Source organism: Solanum verrucosum, unplaced genomic scaffold, assembly GCF_900185275.1.
Source record: "Solanum verrucosum unplaced genomic scaffold, falcon-dt-bn FXZP01000203.1, whole genome shotgun sequence".
In the NCBI taxonomy this organism is placed as follows: domain Eukaryota; kingdom Viridiplantae; phylum Streptophyta; class Magnoliopsida; order Solanales; family Solanaceae; genus Solanum; species Solanum verrucosum.
In genome coordinates, this window is record NW_026020815.1 from 1,442,130 (window position 1) to 1,463,945 (window position 21,816).

Genomic DNA, 21,816 nt, shown 5'->3' on the forward strand with positions numbered 1-21,816 from the left:
GAACTTTTGACATGATTTGAAGCTGTTTTTGTTTTTTCAGATCCACGTTTTTCTAATTTTTTTCGTTTTTTTTTTCCGGGTGATTTCTAAGTTTTTTCAACGGTGAGCCTTAGGATTTTTTTTTTTTTTTCTAGTTTTGAGTTATATTATGCTCCTTCAAGTTTATATGAATCTGGAAAAAGACGATCTCTTAATTTCTCATAATTTAAAGTATAATATTATGTTTAATTTTTTTTAGATCTACGATCTTTTAATTTTCCGGCAACGGAAAGATCAAATTATGCGCCGGCTAATCTCCGCTTTAATTTTTATTTTTTTTAAGCTTTGACCAGATCTATAAAATTCCACATAATAATTCAAGGAAATAATTTTTTTTATTCTCACGTCACTGTTGCATATCTTTAGATCTGTCAAGTCTATCTAGGATTATTTTTTTCTTTTACTAAATAATTCTAATTTTTAATAAAAAATTATATTTATTTACCTTTGGTGCAGGCGTTGGTTATACTATTAAAAGATCTTTTATTTGTAGAAACTTGAAAAATGAATCACTGTTCTATTCAACAAAGCAACTTTGCTGCTTGTGAAGAGATGAGGCGTTCTTATTCATCCATTTCCGATAAGAAAGACGCCGTTGTTTGCCCAAAACCTCGACGTATTAGCCCTACGAGACCTCTCAGATGGCATGTCAGGTAAATTTCTCCTTTTTATTGTTTAATCGTGATGTTCAGGTCAGCTTACGCATGATTAATCCCACAGCATAGCCGTCAAATTTCACTATATCAGATAATTTTGTTCACTATGTTTTAGGAAAAATGAAAAATCGTATTTTTATTATATTTTATTAACCACTAAGCCACACTTGTGCCGTCACCATACTGATCAAGTTTTTATCTCCTTTTTCAGCCATCAGCAAGACCTTTGTGATTCAAGAGCTGGAGCTGATTTATTGGATATCATCCTCACAAAGGTTAGTTTATCACTTTTGTTAAGTAACTTCTTTTTTTAAAAAAATTGACTTTATTTTTTTTTGGTTAGTAAGGGATGGGTATATGGAATTCATTTTATTTGTTATATAAGCAAAAATTAATTAAATAAAATTAAAAAGAGTGCATTTGTGGACCTATTGAAAAAGGCTTATGCCCAAGTGTGTGGGCACCATGTTCTTGTCGGTGCTAGCCGTAGAATGTGAATTTCATGTTTTGCTTTCATCGAGTGGCTTACAAGCAATTAACATATCATGATTGATTAATTTTCTTTTTGGGGTCCATCTTGTCTACTTATATATGTTTAAAGTATTGTTCTTGTGTTCCAATTTATGTGACGGTATTTAATTGAATACGGAGTTTAAAATAAAGATTTTTTAAATTGATGTACTATGGACAAGTAAAAAGGAAGAGAGGGAGCAAGCCATAGATGTGTGTTGCATAAAATTAGGAATGAAGTATCCTACTTTCTCGCTATTCATAGGGTTCAACAAGCAATCAGTATTTCATGATTAAGGGTGTAATACTCTTTGTAGTAGCGGTCGTTATATATCGCATTAACAATTGGAATATGGTCGAAAAAGGATACTCTTATTGATAGGACTTCTTCCTATACCTATGAATTCCATTGGACCCAGAAATGATTCATTGGAAGAATCCTCCGCGGGTCTTCTAATATCAATAGGTTGATTCGCTCCTGTATCTTCCCAAAGGAGAAAGATCTTTGAGAGTTTGTATCCTGAATCCGAAAAAGAGTACTTGGGTTCTCCCAATAACTAAAAAGAAAATATTTTTTGCCAATGTATGCATAGTCCCCTAAAAGGTTCTCTAGATTCATTTGCTAATTTATGGTTTTGAAAATATATACAGGGTGATGGTAGTAGTGTGGATCAATCAGCAGCAGCTCAAGTAGCCTCGTCGCCCCCATTTTTTTGTGGGTCACCGCCGAGCAGAGTATCTAACCCATTGATTCAAGATGCCCGATTCTGGGATGAGAAGGTCACCCCACTATCCCCACGGGCAATACCAATTCCCTCTGGATTGGCTTCGTCCCCCTCAACATCATCCGCCAGAAAAGGCGGATGTGTGAGCAGGGCGAATTTTGGCCATAATCCAGCAGTGAGAGTTGAAGGTTTCGATTGCCTTGACAGGGATCGTCGTAATTGCAGCATCCCTACTTTGGCTTAAGAGAAAACAGTACATAGAGAGAGGAAGATTTTCGTCGACTGAGAAACTAAGTAAAAAGATCCTTTTGCCTAGTGTAAATAAGTTCAAAAGGATCTCTATGTAAGTAAAAAATGTAATATAGTGTCTTTTTGTCTCTGTAAGTAAATGAGAGTCGTTATTAACAAAGTTATTAGAGTCTAATTAGGAGTAATTTAATGGTTTCTTGTTCAAAGAGATTTTGTAAAAAATGAGAAACGAAAAATTAGTTGTTGAGTGGAGTTATTGTAAAATGTGTATGATATGTATATAAAAATTCCGTTTACGGCTTTGATTGTTGTGTTGCAATTTAATGCTTGTGTGGTGTGAAGATGCTTTGCTGGTTTGTCATGCCAAACGCGTATAGCTCTTTGCTTTGTTTTGGCATTTTACAAGTCCAACCCAGCTGGATGACCGCTCTTTTTACCATATCACTGTCCTGGCATTAACGTTGGACTATTTTTTATTTGCGTCTTGTTTAAATTTGAAAAAAGAAAAAACTATGTTTGTTCCTCTGAACAAACCCGCGTCATTAAATAGGTCGTCATGGATGTCTGTAAAATATGGATATAACATGCGAAGAATGAAAATTCTCTTTTTTCCATTTTGGGCCTCGATTGAATATGAAAATACCAATGTTTGCTCCTCTGAACCAACGTGTACCATTCAAAAAGTCGTCACCGATGGCCACAAAATTTTTTGGTAAAAATAAATGTAGGGCACACAAATCACCCAAATTTCATGGACTATGAAACACGAAAAATGGAAAAGTCCCTATTTTCCGTTTTGGGCCTTGTTTCAATTTGTAAATACTGATATTTACCCCTTCGAACCAACACACGTCATGTAATATGTCGTCATGGACGCCCACAAAAATTCCGACAAAAAAATCATCGGACACAAATCACTCAAAATACATGGATTAACAGATGAAATATAGAAAAATCCCCTATTTCCCGTTTCGTGCCTCATTTGTACTTGAAAATACCAACGTTTGTCCCTTCGAACCAACGCACACCATTTAATAGGTCATCATGGACTCCCACAAAAAAAATTGGCCAAAAAATCGCACGGTGCACATATCACACAAAATTTATGGACTATAACACACAAAATATGAAAAATCTCTATTTCTCGATTCGGGTCTCGTTTGAACTTGAAAATACCAATGTTTGCCCCTCCGAACCAACGCACATCATTAAATAAGTCGTCACGGACTCACACAAAAAATTTCGGCCAAAAAACATTCGGGCGCACATATCACCCAAAATTCATGGACTATAACACAAAAAAAATTCCTATTTCTCGGTTCGTGCCTCGTTTGAACTTGAAAATATCAATGTTCCTCTCGAATCAACGCACACCATTTAATAGGAACGTCATGGACGCTCATAAAAGATTTCCCTAAAAAAACCGTTGAGCATACATATTACCCAAGATCTATGGACTATAACAATGAAAAACAATCTTTCTTATTCGGGTCTCGTATGAAATTGAATATATCTACGTTTTCCCTTCAAAACAAGTGCACGCCAATTAACAGGTCTTCAAAATTCATGGTATATAACACACGAAAAATGAAAAAATCAATTTATCCTGTTTCAGGCCTCGTTTGAACTTGAAAATACCGATGTTTGTCCCTTCGAACCAACACACACCTTTTAATAGGTCGTCCCACATAACCACAAAAACTAGTCGGGCACACAAATCACCCAAAATTCATGGACTATAACACATATAAAACAGAAAAATCACTATTTCCCGTTTCAGACCTCTTTTGAATTTGAAAATACAAACGTTTGCCCCTTTGAGCCAACACACGCCATTTAATAGGTCGTCACGGACGCCCATGAAATTTTTTGGCCAAAATCCGTTAGGCGCACATATCATCCAAAATCCATGAACTATAACACATGAAAAATGAAAAATAATCTCTATTTTTTGTTTCGGGTTTCGTTTGAAATTGAAATATCAATTTTTACCCCTCCGAACAAACACATGACGTTTAATAGGTCGTGACGGACGCCGACAAAAAGTTTCGGCCAAAAAATAATTGGGCGAAAATATCACCCAAAATTTATGGATTATAACACACAAAAATATATAAATCTCTATTTTTCTTTCAGGGTCTCATTTGACCTAGAAAATATCGACGTTTTCCCTTCCAAATCAATGCATGACATTTAATTGGTCATCCAGGACACTCATAAAAAATTTTGGTAAAAAAAACACTGGGTGCGCATATCACATAAAATTCATGGACTACGAAAAATGAAAAAATCATTATATCTCGTTTCAAACCTTGTTTGAACTTGAAAATAACGACGTTTGCCCCTCCGAGCCAACGCACGTCATTTAATAGGTCATGGACGCTCATAAAAAAAATTTGACAAAAAAAAGCATTGAGCGCACATATTACCCAAAATTCATGGATTATAACAAACGAAAAATGGGAAAATCAACATTTTTCGTTCCAAGCCTCGTTTGAACTTGAAAGTACATATGGTTACCCCTCCGAACCAATGTACGCCATTTATACTACTAATAATCCAAAAGATTATAAGACACGAAAATGAAAAAAAAATTACTTCTCGGTCCGTGCCTTATTTGAATTAAAAGTATCAACGTTTGCCCCTGCGAATCAACACATGCCATTTAATAGGTCGTCAAGGACACCGACAAAAAATCGTCAGGCTCACATATCAGCCAAAATATATGGACAATAACACAAGGAAAATGTAACAATATATGTTTCCTGATTTAAAGCTCGTTTGAACTTGAAAATACCGACGTTTGCCCTTCGAAACAATGCACGCCATTAAAAAGGTCGTCGTGACATCCACAAAAGTTCGCTCAAAAAATCGTGGGCGCACATATCGCATAAAATTCATGGACTATAACAATCGAAAAATGAAAAAATCTCTATGTCCCATTTCGAGCCTCGTTTGATCTTCAAAAATACCAACATGTTTCTCTCTGGACCAACACACTTTATTAAATAAGTTGTCAGTGACGGCCACAACAAAATTCTTCCAATAAATCATTGGGTGCACATATTATTCAAAATTCACGGACTTTAACACACGAAAAATTAAACAAATCCTTATTTTCTGTTTCAGGGCCTCATTTGAACTTGGAAATACTAGCATTTTTCCTTCGAACCAACGTATGCCATTTAGTACGATGCCCACAATTTTTTTTCGGGTGCTCTAAGACGCTAGATCCATGGTCTAATACATGAAAAACCAAGAAAATTGCGTAATTCCTAAAAATTGGCTCTAAGATGCGAAAATATGCCTTAAAAAATTGTGCGACTATACATAATAATTTCCCAACTCACTACGAAAGTCTTCATTAAGTTTTTTAGAAAATTTTGTTGGCTGCTCACAGATGCCAAATCTATGGGCTAAAACACATGAGGAACCAAGAAAATCGCGTAATTCCTAAAAGTTGGCTCGTAAATGTTAAAATATACCTTAAAACAATGGTGCAACTATACATATTGTTTCCCAACTCATTACGGAGGCCCTCATAAAACTTTTTCAGAAAAAAATTTGGTGCTCCAAGCGCCACATCCATTAGCTAATAATCACGAAAAAATAAGTCACGTAATTCCTAAGAAAATGGCTCGAAAATGTGAAAATATGCCTGAAAAAATGGTGGGAGTGTATGTAATGCTTCACAAACTCAAAACATAGTTTCTCATAAAGTTTTTTTGAAATTTTTTTGGATGCTCTGAGACGCCAGATCCAAGGGTTAATACACACAAAAAATCAAGAAAGGTGTAATTCCTAATAGTTAACTCGTAAATGTGAAAATATGCTTGAAAAATTTGATGGGTCTGTACGTAACGTTTCCCCAACCCATTATGGAGGTCGACATGACGTTTTATAGTAAAAATATAAGGATTCTCCAAAGCGCCAAATCCATAGGCTAATACACATGAAAAAAAATCAAGAAAGTCATGTAATTCCTCAAAGTTGGCTCGTAAATGCGAGAATATGTCTGAAAAAATGGTGGGAATGTACGTAGCGCTTCCCCAACTTATTGTGGAGGTCTTGATAAAAAAAAAATTCTGAATTTTTTTTAGATGCTTCGAGGCATCAGATTCATGGGCTAATACACACGAAAACCAAGAAAATCACGTAATTCCTAAAAATTGGCTCCTAAATGCACAAATATGTCTGAAAAAATAGTGAACTTGTATGCACTGCTTTTTCAACTCGTTATAGAGGTCATTATAAAAAAATTTCAGAATAAGTTTTAGGGTGCTCTGAGGCGCCAAATCAATGGGTTAAAACACACGATAAACCAAGAACATCGCGTACTTTCTAAAAATTGGCAAAACAATGCGAAAATTTGCCTGAAAATTATGGTGGTACTGTACATAACGCTTCCCCAACTCATTATAGAGGTCCTCATAAAAAAATTTCAGAAAAAAATGTGGGTGCTTTGAAGCATTAGATCCATGAACTAATACACACGAAAACTAAAAAAGTCACTTAATTCCTTAAAATTGGCTCATAAATGCGAAAATATGCCTAAAAAATGGTGGGATTGTATGTAACACTTCCCTAACACATTACTGAGGTCCTCATAAAGATATTTCATAAAAGAAATTGGGTGTCTCCAAGGCCTCAGATTCATAGGCTAATACATACGAAAAATCAAGAAAGTCGCATAATTCCTAACAGTTGTTTCGTAAATGTGAAACTTGCCTTAAAAAATGGTGCGACTATACATAATGCTTCCCCACCTCATTACAGAGGTCCTCATAAAGTTTTTTTGGAAATTTTCTTTGGGTGCTCCAACGCGCCAGAATCATGAGCTAAAACACACGAAAAACCATAAAAATAGTGTAATTTCTAAAATTTGGCTCGTAATTGTGGAAATATGCCTTAAAAATTGTGCGACTATATGTAATGCTTCTCCAACTCATTACGGATGACCTCGTAAAGTTTTCTCAGAAAAATTTTGGGTGATCCAAGGCGCCATATCTATGATTTAATACACACGAAAATCGAAGAAAATTGCGTAATTCCTAGAAGTTGGCTCGTAAATGCGAAATATACCTTAAAAAATGGTGCGGCTATACATAATGCTTTCCCCACTTATTATGGAGGTCCTCATATAGTTTTTTCAGAAATTTTTTTGGGTGCTCCAAGATGCTAGAAGCATGGGTTAATACACACGAAAAATTAAGAAAGTCGCGTAATTCTTAAAAGTTGGCTAGTAAATGTGAAAATATGCCTTAAAATGGTGTGACTATGCGTAATGCTTCCTCAACAAATTATAGAGGTCCTCATAAAGTTTTTTCTCAGGAAAAAACAATTGGGTGCTCTGAGACACCAAATCAATGGGCTAATATACCCGAAAAACCAAGAAAGTCGCATAAATCCTAAAAGTTGGCTCGTAATTATAAAAATATGCCTTAAAATAGTGTGACTATACGTAATGCTTCCCTAACTCATTAGAAAGTAAAATTAGTCATAAATACCCAAAAATTCCATAAAAATGGTGAGGCTTCACGTACTGCTCCTCCAACTCCCTATGAAGGCTTTTGTAAAGGTTTTACAAAAATATCGACAAGAACTGATATCATCCAAATATTCATAGGCTAACACACACGAAAAGTGAGAAAATCGCTAACTTCTTGTTAAAAGGCCCCTAAATGTTAACATATGTCATGGCTCGTGGTGAGGCTATACATACTGCTTCCCCAACTCATCACAGAGGGTCCCGCAAAGTTTTTTTCAAAAAATGGGCCGGTAGCCATATCATCAATATATTCATAGGTTAACACACACGAAAACTGAGAATCGCCCAATTCTTATTAAAATGTCCTAAATGACAAAATATTTTGTGGATCATGGTGAGGCTATACATACTTTTCTCCAACTCATCACGGAGGGCAGGGGAGGAGCTACAACAATGAAAGGGTGGTCAACAAAACATCCTTCGTCGAAAAATTATACCGTGTATATAGGTAAAATATTATCTAATATTTGGATATATAATTAATTGAACACTCTAAGACACAACAAAGGCTGGTGGTCTGGCGGTAAGCGTGTTCATTTATGTGTAAGAGGTCTGTGGTTTGATCCTTACTTACTACGTTTTTTTTAACACAATCTCTTTTTAAACCAAAAAAAAAAAAACACAGAAATAGTTGCCCCGTATCTTCTTTATTTTCTAGCCTTAAATTGATTAACCTAATAATTAAGATTTTATTGTTTTCTATATATATATTTTGTATATATATTAAGTAATCTCTTTTAAAACAAACAAAAAAAACATAGAAATAGCTGCCTTGTATCTTTTTTATTTTCTAGCCTTAAATTAATTGACCTAATAATTAAGATTTTATTGTTTTCTATATTTTCAATTTCTATTAAGTGAATTATTAGGTATAACACATTCTCAAGATATTATTTTTAAAGATAAAATTAAAGATTATTATCCACTATTATACTTTTGGTTATTTCTAAACTATTTTTTTAGAAAATATAAATAATTAAGAATCTTATTAAAAGAAAAGGTTAATATGTAAAAAGTTTCGATAATTCTCTCGAACTTTGAAACATTCAGTTATTTTGAATCACGAAAAAAGTCTTAACAATTCACTTAACATGAACTAGAGGGAGTATATTCAACTAGTAGCTAAAATTGTTTTTGTTGACTTTTGTCCATTAGTTTTGATTTATACCATCGATAGTTTTATAATTTTAAGTTACCGTATGATTTAGTTATTAAGTGATATGTAATTTAATTTTTAAATTTGCGTGCACACACTCATCAGTAAAAAAATATATTTTGTGTACCTACTCCCAAAAAAAAATTATCGATTCTTTTAAAGTTTGAACACCTTTAGCAAAATTTCTGGCTCCGCCACTGACGGAGGATCTGGTTAATTTTTTCAAAAAAATGGACATACAATCATATCACCAAAATATTTATCGGCTAACACACATGAAAATTGAGAAACCGCCCAATTCATATTTAATGGCCCCTAAAAACCAAAATACGTCATGGATCATGGTGAGACTACACGTATTGTTATAATAAAAAGATAATTAATTATTACAGGGTTATTAGCAGTTTTGATTCTTTAAATTAATTTTTACAAGGCTATTAGCATTTTTGTCTCTTTAAATTAATTATTACAGGGTTATTAGCATTTTTGGTTCTTTAATTATTGATGAATTTGATTTTAGTCATTGTGATGTTTAATTAAGCATGTTTAACCTTTAGTTAATTAATATGTGCATTTTTAATCTTCTCGCTTATGAATATTCACAATTTTACTATGATTATTAACTATTCCTCCACTTAATTATCTATCTGTAGGTTAAGTTTGTTGTTTTACTCTTTGGCGCTAATATAATTTTAATAACAAGCTAAATATAACATATTTTCTATCTATAAGGACCAAAAACATACCTTCTAACTAATTAAAGGTTAAATATGCTGAACTATATATCACAAGGACCAACATAAGAAATCAATAATTGAAGTAGCTAGCAAAAGTGCTATTATCCTTTTTACACAAGCATACACTTGATCAAAGATCCAAGAAAAAGTTATGGTGAAGTGGTTATTACTCCTTCATACTCAATCAGAGATTTAAGGTTCGATTCCTATTATGTACAAAGTTATCTTTGTCTGGGAGTGCTTTAGCTCTGAATGTGAAATTTTCTATTGCAAACTCAAATTTAGTTTTGAATTTCAATACAAATACCGGACACCAGATAAAAAACAAAGGAAAAAGTTGTCCATTTTTTTTTTTTTGGAGTTTCTCTTAATTTGATAAGCAACTTGTGAAAATAAGAAGGGAAATGTACATATACGAAAAAGAGAGGGGAGACACATACAAATGAGTCATTTTCAAGTCCATGACCTTGACTTATATACGTATTTTTAGATAAATCTTCAAATATCTTGAGGAGGATTTTCTTTTGCAAGTAGTTAGATTTACCAGTATGGGCAGCGGCGAAGCTAGAATTTTTAATAACGGGTTCAAAATTTGAAGAACTAAACACATGAACTAATCGATGGGGTTCAACATCTACTATATATACATAAAAAATAATTTTAACCATATATAAATAGTAATATTTTTCGCTAAAGGGGGTTCGGATGAACCCCCAAACAGAGGGTTGGCTCCGCCCCGGAGTATGGGGGCGACGCTTCCACACTATACTCATATTATGGGGTGCCGGATCTAGAGTACGACTTACGATTTACGAGAATTCAATAACTTTTAATTATATCATGTATATATAGTAAGAACTTTACTAAATATCTATTAATGTAAATATGAACCTAATTATTATTAATATTTGAAATCATTATAGAAATTTCTGAACTTCATACTATGGATCCGTCTCATTAAAGGGAGCGCGACTCTCCCTATATGGAATATCTCAATTTCCAAAGTTTGAACTCAAAATCTTTAATAAAGGATCAATAGAGGAAGGCATCCCCTCATTTCGCCAAAGACTCCTTTGTAATTTAATTGGATAACTTATAGAAATCTCACTAGTTTAAGAGTTAATTACTTAGATACATGCTAGTTTGCTATATGCGTCTAGATACAAGTATCTCGAGATAAATAAGGTCAAAATTAAGTGTAATTTGCAATAGATACATTGTCTCCAAATGGATTCTCATGTATCTGAAATACATAAACAAATCTCAATCGATCGCCTCCCTTCCATCTCGCTCACCATTCTCCTATGTACGTATCTGGTTTCCTAGATACACGCACACCAGATACATACAGATACATGTATCTGGAATACATAGACAAACCTCACTCACCTCCTTTCTGTTCTCGCTCGCCTTTCTCCCAATTTCAATGAATCTGATAGCAAAAAACATGTATCTAAGTATATATTAATTACAAAAATGTTGCCAAAAGTCACATCAAAATATAAGGCATATAATCTTGATTTTCTCTTTTCCCATTTGGAATCAAACAAGTGGAAAAATTGGCCAGGACCGCAACAAAAGAGTTTTATGAACTTTTAGACAGGCATATAAATTGAAAGGAAGCAATCTTACAAAAAAAATGTCCACTTCAAATTTAGTGAGCATAGACATTGACACTATTTTATTTTTTTAATAAAGATATGATCAATTTAAGACTAATTTTATCAGTGGGTCTCACTTGAAATCCATTTGATAAGAATTGTAGCCAATCAGAAAAAAGAAACCAGGATGGACTTTTAAAAACTAACCAATTGGAAAATAGATAAGGCCACTATATGCCCTGGTCCCAAATTCCATGAGAAATTGAAAAAAATAAATCACAGAGTTTATTAACTAATTATAAACTTTGATGTTGTAAATTTCTACTATATTATTGATTTACTTAAAATATTTATATAATTATAGAATTATTGAGTATGATATGTAAAAATTAATTAACATGAGAAGCAATTGATTAAATAACACTGATAATATAAAATTTAATAGCTGATATTAATGCATATAACGTTGTCGATTTAACTTATATACAATCATATTTAATTGTAATTATCTCATAAAATTGTGCAAATATTTTTTATACTAGAATAAATTTAAACTCTTATATGTAGACAATGCATTAATTTTGTGGGTCATTCTCCTCCTAAATTTCATTCAAATAATTGCACTTTTCCCTATCCCTTTTAGATTTCTCTTCAATTGCCTTTCTATACATAATAAAGAACAAACTCAAACATATTTCACTAAACTTTCCTCTTCCAACTATTGTTCATTTCCTATATTTTCAAACATCCAAATACAAAAAAAAAAAAAAAAAAAAATTTGAAAAATATATGCATCAATTATGAGTTCTGAGAAAAAATTAGCAAACGCGGTGGGCGCGAAAACGGCTAGGGCTTGTGACAATTGCATAAGGAAAAGGGCAAGATGGTATTGTGCAGCCGATGATGCTTTCTTGTGTCAATCTTGTGATTCATCCGTCCATTCGGCCAATCCTTTGGCTCGTAGACATGAAAGGGTTCGTCTTAAAACATCATCTTTCAAATCATTAGATGAATTTCCCAATTTGGAAAGTACAGTCTCAGGGTCAGGGTTAGAGTCAGTTCCATCATGGCACCGTGGATTTACTAGAAAAGCACGAACACCTAGGCATGGTAATAAACATGCAAAAAGAGTTAAATCCACGGAGGATGAGGAGGAGGATGAGGAGGAAATGAAAAACCCTATTCAACTCGTTGTCCCAGAGATATTAAGTGATGAGAATTCACACGATGAGAATGAAGAAGAGCAACTTTTATATCGCGTACCTATTTTTGACCCCTTTGTGGAGGATGACTCTAATTATGGTAACAAATATTCTTCTAATAAAGTTGATTTTAATCAAGACATGAATACGTTTCAAGGTCTGCTAGCTCCATCAGAGATGGAGCTAGAAGACTTTGCCGCGGATGTGGAATGTTTATTAGGGAAAGGACTTGATGATGAAGAGTCATTTAATTATATGGAAGGTTTAGGTTTTTGGAAAAACATGATGAGAAATTAGTGAAGGTTGAAGATGAAGGAGAAATGGGATTTGTTAATATGGTTAGTACTAATAATCATGATATTAATCAAGTTGATTATTCGGATTTTGATATGGTTGGTGACACGTTTGAGCTCAAGTTTGATTATGATTCACAAGTTATTAGTAACTTAGATGAAGATAAAAAGGTTGAATTTGGGGAGATAAATTATGATAGTGGGAAAAATAATAATAATAAGATTATGTTAAATCTTGATTATGAAAGTGTTTTAAAATCTTGGGCTGACAAAAGGTCTCCGTGGACTATGGGCGAGCGGCCCGAAGTAGATTTCAATGACTGTTGGCCAGTGTGCATGGTAAGTTTACTTTAGCAAATATTATCAAAATTTTAGAATTTTTATAATGATATTCCAAAAGTATTTTATACATGTTTAGAGTATTTAGTAATTACATTTAATTAGTTCAATCAGTAACATGTAAAATTAGAGAATTTACCTTTTTGTATAAGGTATTTGAAATTGGAAGTATGAATATCTAGATATTAGAAAAGGGTTTCATTGTTAGGAGTATTTGGGCAAGCATGTAAAAAGAATAGTTTTTGGCACAATCTTCTATAACAATATTTCATTATAAAATTCGAAAAAAAATTAGAGCTGACTTTTCATGTGTTATGTTTTATTTTCTATAACAACATTTTAGTATAGCAACCAGTAAATATAGAAATAAACTAGGATGATATAAAAATGTTAGATAATAGATGAGCCAATGGTTAATGAATTGACCTAAATTTTGCAGGGTAATTGTGGAAAAATTCACTCATATGGAGACATAGGAATAATGAACAGACATGGAGGAGGAGGAGTGGATGAAGGAAGAGAAGCAAGAGTATTAAGGTACAAAGAAAAGCGACGAACAAGGTTGTTTTCCAAGAAAATAAGGTACGAGGTTAGGAAATTGAACGCTGAAAAAAGGCCTCGAATGAAAGGAAGATTCGTCAAGAGGACCAATTTTGCACCAACCCCTTTTCCTTCGCTTAATAAATAAGTGAAGTTTTAAGCAAAGGCAAGTTCAGAGTCGTTTTTTGTGAGTTCAATTGAACTCATTGCCTTTCAGCTAGAACGATGTATAGTATGTGTATGCAAAATTTTTCTACATAGAACACACTCGTTCTGGATTTACTGACTCTAAATACTATATTCACCAATGTTTGCAAGAATCAGGTTTTATGTGCTATTTTTTTTTTATAGTACAAGTAAACTTGAAATTGCTTTCCTAGATGTATCATGTATGTATATAGAGATTTCAATATAATGGCATTTTTATGAATTTTATTGTCATTTTGACCTAGGGCTTTTGCCATCTAGAATCTCAAATTGTTGGATATTAGGGAGGAGACATATTGAACGCAATATCTCACAAGGCTTCTTTTTGTGAAACTCGAAGGAAGATGATTATGACTGTAATCATGAGAAAACAACCCTTAACCAAAGGTTTCGGGTTCGAGCCCTGGGTATTGAGAAAATCCGCCACCCATGAATTGGCTCTGCAGTATGCGATCCGAATTTAGTCGAAGCTCCAATGTGGACTTCGAACACCGGGTGAGAAACAAAAAAAAAAGTGATTCCTAAGATTCAAGGAGGGTCTTGAAAAATGAACCTTGTGTTGGAAAAAGAAAAAGTCATTTTTGATACATTCATTTACCTAGTTCATGTATGTTTTCATTCATGAACTAGCTATGGAATAGGACATAATATAGAATGAAATTATGCTACATGTATTAGAATAGATCGGTACATGTTAGAAGAATTTCTATAAATATATAGGTATTAGAAGCCAATGTAAATTACGTTGATGGAAAAATAAATATATTCACATTTTGTCTTCAAGAAAATTTGTAAGTCAAGTTGAGTGGAACAAAGAATTGGTTTGTATCACATATTGTAAAATAGATATTTGTAGGGTACATATGTCTTTTTGAGGTTTATTTTCAATTACAAAAATATGCAATTGGTTAGCTAGATATTTTCTTTTCTACACACAACAATTACATTTGATGGAGTTGAATAAAATATTCCTTCTATTCTCTTTCATCGACATCTATCAAGTTTCCATAAGATATCAAAGTCAAATTCTATCTTTATTTTTTATTTTGTCTGATATTAGACTTTCATATTATGTTATTAACACTATATTTGACATATCAAATCATGCAAGGGTGTGAGTAATCCAACATCATTTGTGGAATGAGATATTATTTGAATTAAATTAGGCTTAATGTTCACTTTTTTTTTACAAGGAATGATTTTATATATAGATCTAATCTAATAATTATAGTAGTACATGATAAAATTGTAGTACACTCATGGGAACATCTATCAATTGTTATTCTTAATTCTTTATTTGGACGTAATTCAAATGCTAAAATTGGAGAAGAATCAAATGATTGAGAGTGGCCTTACTATTAAATTCACATCTTGGCACTTTCTCAATGGTTGACGTGCTTCAATGGTCCCTAGCTACTAGTTACAAGACTTTTTATTTTATTTTTTATATTGTTTTTTTTTTAATTCTATGATAACCCGTAACTGCTACAATCTTTGTCATAGCCTCTGCCCTTCGGGTGAGCACCCTGTGATGAGCACTTTGTACGCATTGGGTAAATCACCCACTGTGTAATAGCCTGCAAACCACACCGAGGATGTAAACCGCGCACTAGGAAATCCCTATGCGACAGACTCGATTGAAAAAGCATTGAGGGGGGGATCGATCACACACGGATGACCATCCTCCAAACCAACTGAGTCATCCCTAAAGACTGTTTTGCTTACTAACATAAAATGGGAATGGGGGGGGGGGGGGATTATATTAAAAAGTCTTCTATCAAGATAATAGTCAAATAAAAATATATATTAAATGTATTATGATTATTAATAACTAAATTCCTTAAAGAGATACAAAAGTTAAATAATCTTTCTTAAATAGGATCTTCAATGAATTTTTCCCCATCATTCTGACTTCGGATAGTCCTCGATTCGAGGGTCTATCAAATAGGGATAAATTTTACGTACATTTTATCCTTCTTAGACTCTATTTTATAAGATTACATTTAGGGCTGACAATGGAATGGAGCGAATGCGGGTTGAGGTGAGTTTAAGGCTCTGTGGGGTGGGCTTAAGGTTGTGTAAGGCGGGAGGGATGCGGGACGGATTGAAGTAGATTTGTTTAAAAATTAATGCAGGGCGGGTTGCGGGTATATATGATTTTTTGCGAGTGCAAACTTAAGTTTAACTTTTGACATGTTATAAGAGTGATAAAATATTATTTATTAAGATAATTTCTTTAAAGCTACTAAAATATTCAAGATAGTAAATGAAATTAGTTCAATAAGAAATACTACAATTTCTTACATATGTTTCCCAATTGACCTCTAAAAACTAAACTTTTAAGTCATTATCTATTAAATTAATACAACTTAATGAAAAAATGAATTTATTTTTTATGAATTTTATTTTTAGTATCAAACTTACCTAGTATAAGAAAAAAATTATGCGGGGCAGAGTGAGACGAGTTGAAAATGAAAAAAGTTATTATGCCGGACGAATTAAATTTTTTGTGGATTAAGCTAAACCCGCCTGGCTTCCACCCCTCCTCCTCCCCTGCCCCCACCGCCCCATTGTCATTCCTAATTAAATTGAGTATATTGTTGTTGTTGATTTTGTCTTTGCTGTAGAAATGACATCAGGTGACCACTTTTAATATTTCTATTGAAAATAGTCATAGAGGAAAATATATTTAAAATTTAGCACTTTTACTGATTCCTCCTACTAATGTGGCTGCTGTGTTTCTTCTGCTAAATTCCTTTATCACCTATATGAATTTGTTAGAATTAAACCTTTTAGTTTTTAGTTGCCATGATATATAGGCGGATTGAATCGGATTTGAACGAATTAGAAATGAATTAAATTACAATTTATTTATATAAATTTAAATATAAAAAAAATTAATGGGATAAAATAATTCTAACCCACTTTGATTGCTAGTTGGTATGAGAGATAAGGGAAAATAATTTGAGAGAAAATATAGAATTATTTTATTCTGATGTTTGTCTAAGGGTATTAGCTAGTCCCAAGATTATTTATTCCACCGTTGAGGAGTATTATGGTATTGATTATGGTATTAGCTAGTTATGGCTTTATGTGATATTAGTTATGTAGTTATTAGTTATTCCATTTTCTACTCTACATAAGATACTATACCAGTTTCCTTTATAATTTATACATATATCAGTTATGTAGATTTCAAAATTACAAACTAAATATCGTATTAATTTTATTAATGAATAACTTGTTTCTAACAAGCTACCAAATGGTGTATAGCTCATACATATAATAATACATGAACAAATGTTTTTTTACCACCAAATGACTCTACTTATAATGATAAAGATAAATTACCTCATATATATATAATATATATGGAATAACTAATTTTTTGGGATAATTTTATCTATCTCATCCCATTTGTGTTGTTAATGCTATATGTTGGACTTTAATTTTAAACACGTAATTCAAACATGTTTGAGAAATTGTCTAAAATTATTATTTTAATTTTTCTAAAAAATCATAATATCACCCGACTAGTCCTATTTTTTTCAAAATATACTTCATGACACAGTAAAATCATTTTTCTCTTTTGGATGACATGTCACCTTTTTTTTTAACAATAATTATTTTTAACTCTATTAATTCATCCATATTTTTTACATAGTAAAAAAATATTACTTTTCCATATTGTTTTTATAAAAGGAATTTTCATTGTTGTCAAAAATGTCCATGACACATTTTTAACTCTATTTACTTTTATGTATTTATTATATTAAAAATAAAGTTGCGTTTTTATTTATCTATTTTTAAAAAAGATTTTTATTTTACTTTTTAGTATTAATTATTAATTCTAAATTATTTTCCATTTTTAGTTGTTCACTTTAGCATATCAAGAGAAACATAAATTATTTTTCTATTAGTACGTTTAACATTAATTATTATTCTAAATCACATTTTTTACTTGTAACAGGCAATTCATTATAATTTAAAATTATTGTTTTTCTTTTTATATTTTAAGAATGTTTAATTGAAATATTCTTTGATGACATTCTGATAGTGTTAAAAAAATTCTTTAGACTAAAAGTATATTTGTAGATATTTTGTCAAATTGCTTTAATTGTATCGATCGAATTTTTTAAAATTTAATTTCTCAATTTGCTATTTCATCTGAGAAAAAAGAAAAAACAACAATGAACCTTCACATTTGAATGCTTTTACTTCCATATTATTTAAAAGATTGACAAGTCATGTATAGAATAACATTAAACTTGCTATATATTCTTTATATATATATATATATATATATATATATATATATTTATTTCTTATCTTATTCATACACACATGATTAATTTACCTTTTAAAACATATTTTCCATATATAATATATTTGATTAATCATTTGGGAGTAATTAATTTACTTTTTTTCCACAAATATTTAATGTCAATAATGAAATAATGATCAGTGACTTACCATAAATACATGATTTGACTGATCAATGACTATATAGGAAGATGACTATATATAAAACAGGAATAAGTATTTACCTAAAATGACTATATAAAATAGGAAGATGTATAATACTTTGGTAAGTTCATTTGTTTTAAGTTCTAATTTCTTGTATATATAGTCATTTTCAAACTCATTTATTTTCACAATTAACTCTATCTAATGGAAAGGATTATCTTTTATATTCATTTTCTTCTCTTATTAATATTATGTTTTATTCACAAATCAAATGGGATGAATTCAACATTGGGAAATTGTAATTTGTTTGAAGGAAGTTGGGTTTATGATGAATCTTACCCAATTTATGATTCATTAAATTGTCCTTTTTTAGTTGATGGTTTCAATTGTCTTAAGAATGGAAGGGTTGATGAGTTTTATCTCAAATATAGATGGCAGCCTACTACTTGCAATCTCCCAAGGTATGATTAATTTGCTACTAAAACTCTTATTCTTATTCATATGTATCTAGAGGTGTCAAATGAGCATGTTGATCTAATAGTAATTTGGGCTTAATCAAATTAGGTTAAAATGGATTTATGACCCACTCAAAAGGTATTTGGGCTAAAATGAGTTACGCTAAAGTGGTTTAAGAAGCGAGTGGTAATCCAACTTGTACACTAAACAGAAAAAATTTAATTTGGCCTATATATCAACCAAAATTTTTAGATGATTGGATAGAACCAAACTTCCTAACAAGCCTTTTTTTTATTTGGAAGACAGGCATTGTGTTCGATTCGAAAGGCATAAATTAGCGAATTGCATAAGTCATATTTTCATGAATTAACTTTGTCACTCTGATATTATTCTCTCTATTCAATATTTTGTCAAACCTATATGCATAAATTTATTATCACTCAATTTCATAGGTAGATTGACTGTGTCATATTTTTATAAACTAATTTTATGACTCCTCATATTATTCTCTCCCTCCAATATTTGGTTAAACCTATATGTACAAATAAAATTGTTTTCTTGAATTTGTTGTCTATAGGTTTGATGGAAAAACTTTGCTAGAAAAAATGAAAGGTAAAAATATTGTGTTTGTGGGAGACTCATTAGGCTACAATCAATGGGAATCTCTTGCATGTTTGCTTCATGCTGCTTTTCCTTCTTCCAAATATGTCTATCAATCAAGGGATTCTCTCATCACTCTCAAATTTCCAGTAAGTAACAATACTTTTTTCACAATTAATCATATTTATGTAAAACTTGTAATTATCTTATCTGTAAGTGTAAAATATTAATGAGGATACACTTTTATTTAATTAATTTTATATTTCTACGTGTCGGCTGCCTCATGTATAGAGTTATAGTTTTTCATGAATCAAGCACGTGAATTATTTTATTTGAAAAAAATGACTAATATCATGTTATTTTGTTGATAATATTGAAAGGAATATGAAGTGTCAGTGCAGTACTTGAGAAATAGATTTCTTGTAGACATTTCCCTTGAGAAAGTTGGCAGAATTTTGAAGCTTGATTCCATTACTAAAACTTCAATTTGGGAAGGAGCTGATGTTTTAATCTTCAATAGTTATCATTGGTGGACTCATACTGGGATATTACAAGGGTAATCACTCGTTATTACTTCATCTGTTTTAATTTATGTTAAAATATATATATTATTTTTAAATTTTGTGATCTTAAAATCAAATCACTTTATAATATACTATATCTTTTAAATATCGTGTCCCTTACGCACTAGTAAGAAAATAAAATTTTATTATTGAAATTTTGCACTCAAAAAATGTTTAGTGGTTTTTTATTGAGTAAGAAAAAAGATAGTAGTATTTCTACAGGAAATTAAAAAATTAGAAAAGTTTGTGTGTTAATGAAAATCTGTTTCCCGTCATGTGTTTTTCTAGTGAACTGAATCGGTGAAAAATGAGTGTGAAAGTCATATTTTTAACACAAATTTCTCATGATTTGCGATGTAAAAACCCGTATATTTCTAATAGTGACGAGTTTACTAGCTGAAACTCTATAATTTTTACTCAAATCATGTATTCATATCATGATCAACATTAAATATGTGAGAATATTTCAGGAATCCACTAGAAAAGATGCTATAAATCCAAATAAATTCATAAATTTTAAATTTTGAATATGTTTTTGTTATAAATTATAAACCAATGAATCATATATGGAGCTCTTAATAATTTATTTATTTTTCCAATTAATTAGGTGGGATTACTTAGAAGTTGATGGCAAGCTATTTAAAGATATGGATCGTATGAAAGCATATAATATTGGATTGAGTACTTGGGCTAAATGGATTGACACTAACATTGATCCTAACAAGACTAGTGTCTTCTTTCAAGGAATTCCTGCTGTCCATTTTTCGTAAGTACCTTTAAATTTGATGAATTATTATTTTTCATTCCACATATTAGTTATTTTAACAAATTATATTATTTAAAAGTAGTTGATAGTTAACTTATCTAGTACTAGATGCTTGAGAACACGCATGAAAATCTTTTCAAAATTTTAGTCAAAAGTGTCCAATAGGTGCTAAATTGAAGCATGTCTTAATTCTAATGTTTAAAATAAAATTTACTGGCAAATTTAAAGGATTGTCAATGCACGTATTCTGCCATTTAATGTATATATTTAAAAGTAAATTGTAAAAAAAATGTTTAACTGACCACGCTTCGTCTATCTGGATTGTATTTCTTAATAATATGACAAATTTTAAAGGCATAATACATAAATATGTCATTTGACTTGGATTTATTTCACATTTATGCCCTCCAATTTTGGGTATGCACAAGTGAACACTTAAACTTGTATGATGTTGAACAAATAGACAACATGCAGATTCTATAGATGCGGCGTCCTACATGACATTTTTGTGTGCTATGTGACATCCTACATGTATCATGCCACACATGATGTGTATGTCTACCTGTTCAATTTTAAACAAGTGTCTACTTGTGCACATTCAAAGTTGAAGGGCGTAGACACTATATATCTGTGATCTTTTTTCTTGGTTGGCTTTGACTAGTGGTGCAAATTGGGGTGAGCCAAAGGAGGTAAGCTGCAAGGGGCAAACCAAACCCCTAAAAGGATCAACTTATCCAGGAGAGAGATATCCAGGAGAACTTGTCATAAAGAAAGTGTTGAACACAATGAAGAAACAAGTACACTTGCTTGATATTACATTGTTGACTCAATTGAGAAAAGATGGACATCCATCTATTTATGGCCCAAGTGGTCAACTAGATTGCAGCCATTGGTGTGTTGCTGGAGTACCAGACACTTGGAATTTACTATTATATACAACTCTTATTTCATAGACCATAGTATAGTCTCTCATTTGAACAATACAATATTATTGTCTTGGAAATAAAATGAAATAAGAACATTTATTAGAGGCTTTTAAGGTGGGAAAGCTTGTGTTCATCAAGTTTTTTTTTTTTGTCATATCAAATTGTTTAAGGCATTCATTGCATTCAAAGGTTCTTTAATTGTTTATTTTGTTATGATACTTATTCAGTTTAAAGAT

At 31.7% G+C, this 21,816-nt stretch overlaps 3 protein-coding genes across 3 annotated transcripts; all 3 read left to right on the plus strand.

Moving 5' to 3' along the window:
- Nucleotides 1–426: 426 nt before the first annotated feature.
- On the plus strand, nucleotides 427–2,481 carry LOC125813398 (uncharacterized). Its single transcript, XM_049492902.1, has 3 exons — nucleotides 427–692; nucleotides 907–970; nucleotides 1,857–2,481. The coding sequence occupies exons 1-3, from the start codon at nucleotides 544–546 to the stop codon at nucleotides 2,172–2,174; spliced, it is 531 nt and encodes a 176-aa protein (XP_049348859.1). The 5' UTR covers nucleotides 427–543; the 3' UTR covers nucleotides 2,175–2,481.
- Nucleotides 2,482–11,998: 9,517 nt separating this feature from the next.
- On the plus strand, nucleotides 11,999–13,761 carry LOC125813372 (zinc finger protein CONSTANS-LIKE 16-like). The gene is given in 3 exon segments (XM_049492871.1): nucleotides 11,999–12,694; nucleotides 12,697–13,055; nucleotides 13,495–13,761. Coding segments are annotated over 3 exon segments (1,281 nt in total). The 5' UTR covers nucleotides 11,999–12,021; the 3' UTR covers nucleotides 13,744–13,761.
- A 4,784-nt stretch (nucleotides 13,762–18,545) lies between these two features.
- Nucleotides 18,546–21,607, plus strand: LOC125813438 (protein trichome birefringence-like 40). Its single transcript, XM_049492942.1, has 5 exons — nucleotides 18,546–18,730; nucleotides 19,303–19,474; nucleotides 19,706–19,881; nucleotides 20,496–20,654; nucleotides 21,316–21,607. Exons 1-5 carry the CDS (start codon nucleotides 18,546–18,548, stop codon nucleotides 21,605–21,607), a joined length of 984 nt encoding a protein of 327 aa, XP_049348899.1.
- Nucleotides 21,608–21,816: the final 209 nt, after the last annotated feature.

Excerpts from the sequence above, each read along its gene's own strand:
- LOC125813438 (XM_049492942.1), top strand. The coding sequence starts at position 18,546 with ATGAATTCAACATTGGGAAATTGTAATTTGTTTGAAGGAAGTTGGGTT. Across the intron at positions 18,731-19,302 it reads ACTACTTGCAATCTCCCAAG|GTTTGATGGAAAAACTTTGC; the intron begins GTATGATTAATT and ends TGTTGTCTATAG. Across the intron at positions 19,475-19,705 it reads TCATCACTCTCAAATTTCCA|GAATATGAAGTGTCAGTGCA; the intron begins GTAAGTAACAAT and ends TAATATTGAAAG.
- LOC125813398 (XM_049492902.1), top strand. The coding sequence starts at position 544 with ATGAATCACTGTTCTATTCAACAAAGCAACTTTGCTGCTTGTGAAGAG. Across the intron at positions 693-906 it reads CCTCTCAGATGGCATGTCAG|CCATCAGCAAGACCTTTGTG; the intron begins GTAAATTTCTCC and ends CTCCTTTTTCAG. Across the intron at positions 971-1,856 it reads TGGATATCATCCTCACAAAG|GGTGATGGTAGTAGTGTGGA; the intron begins GTTAGTTTATCA and ends AAATATATACAG.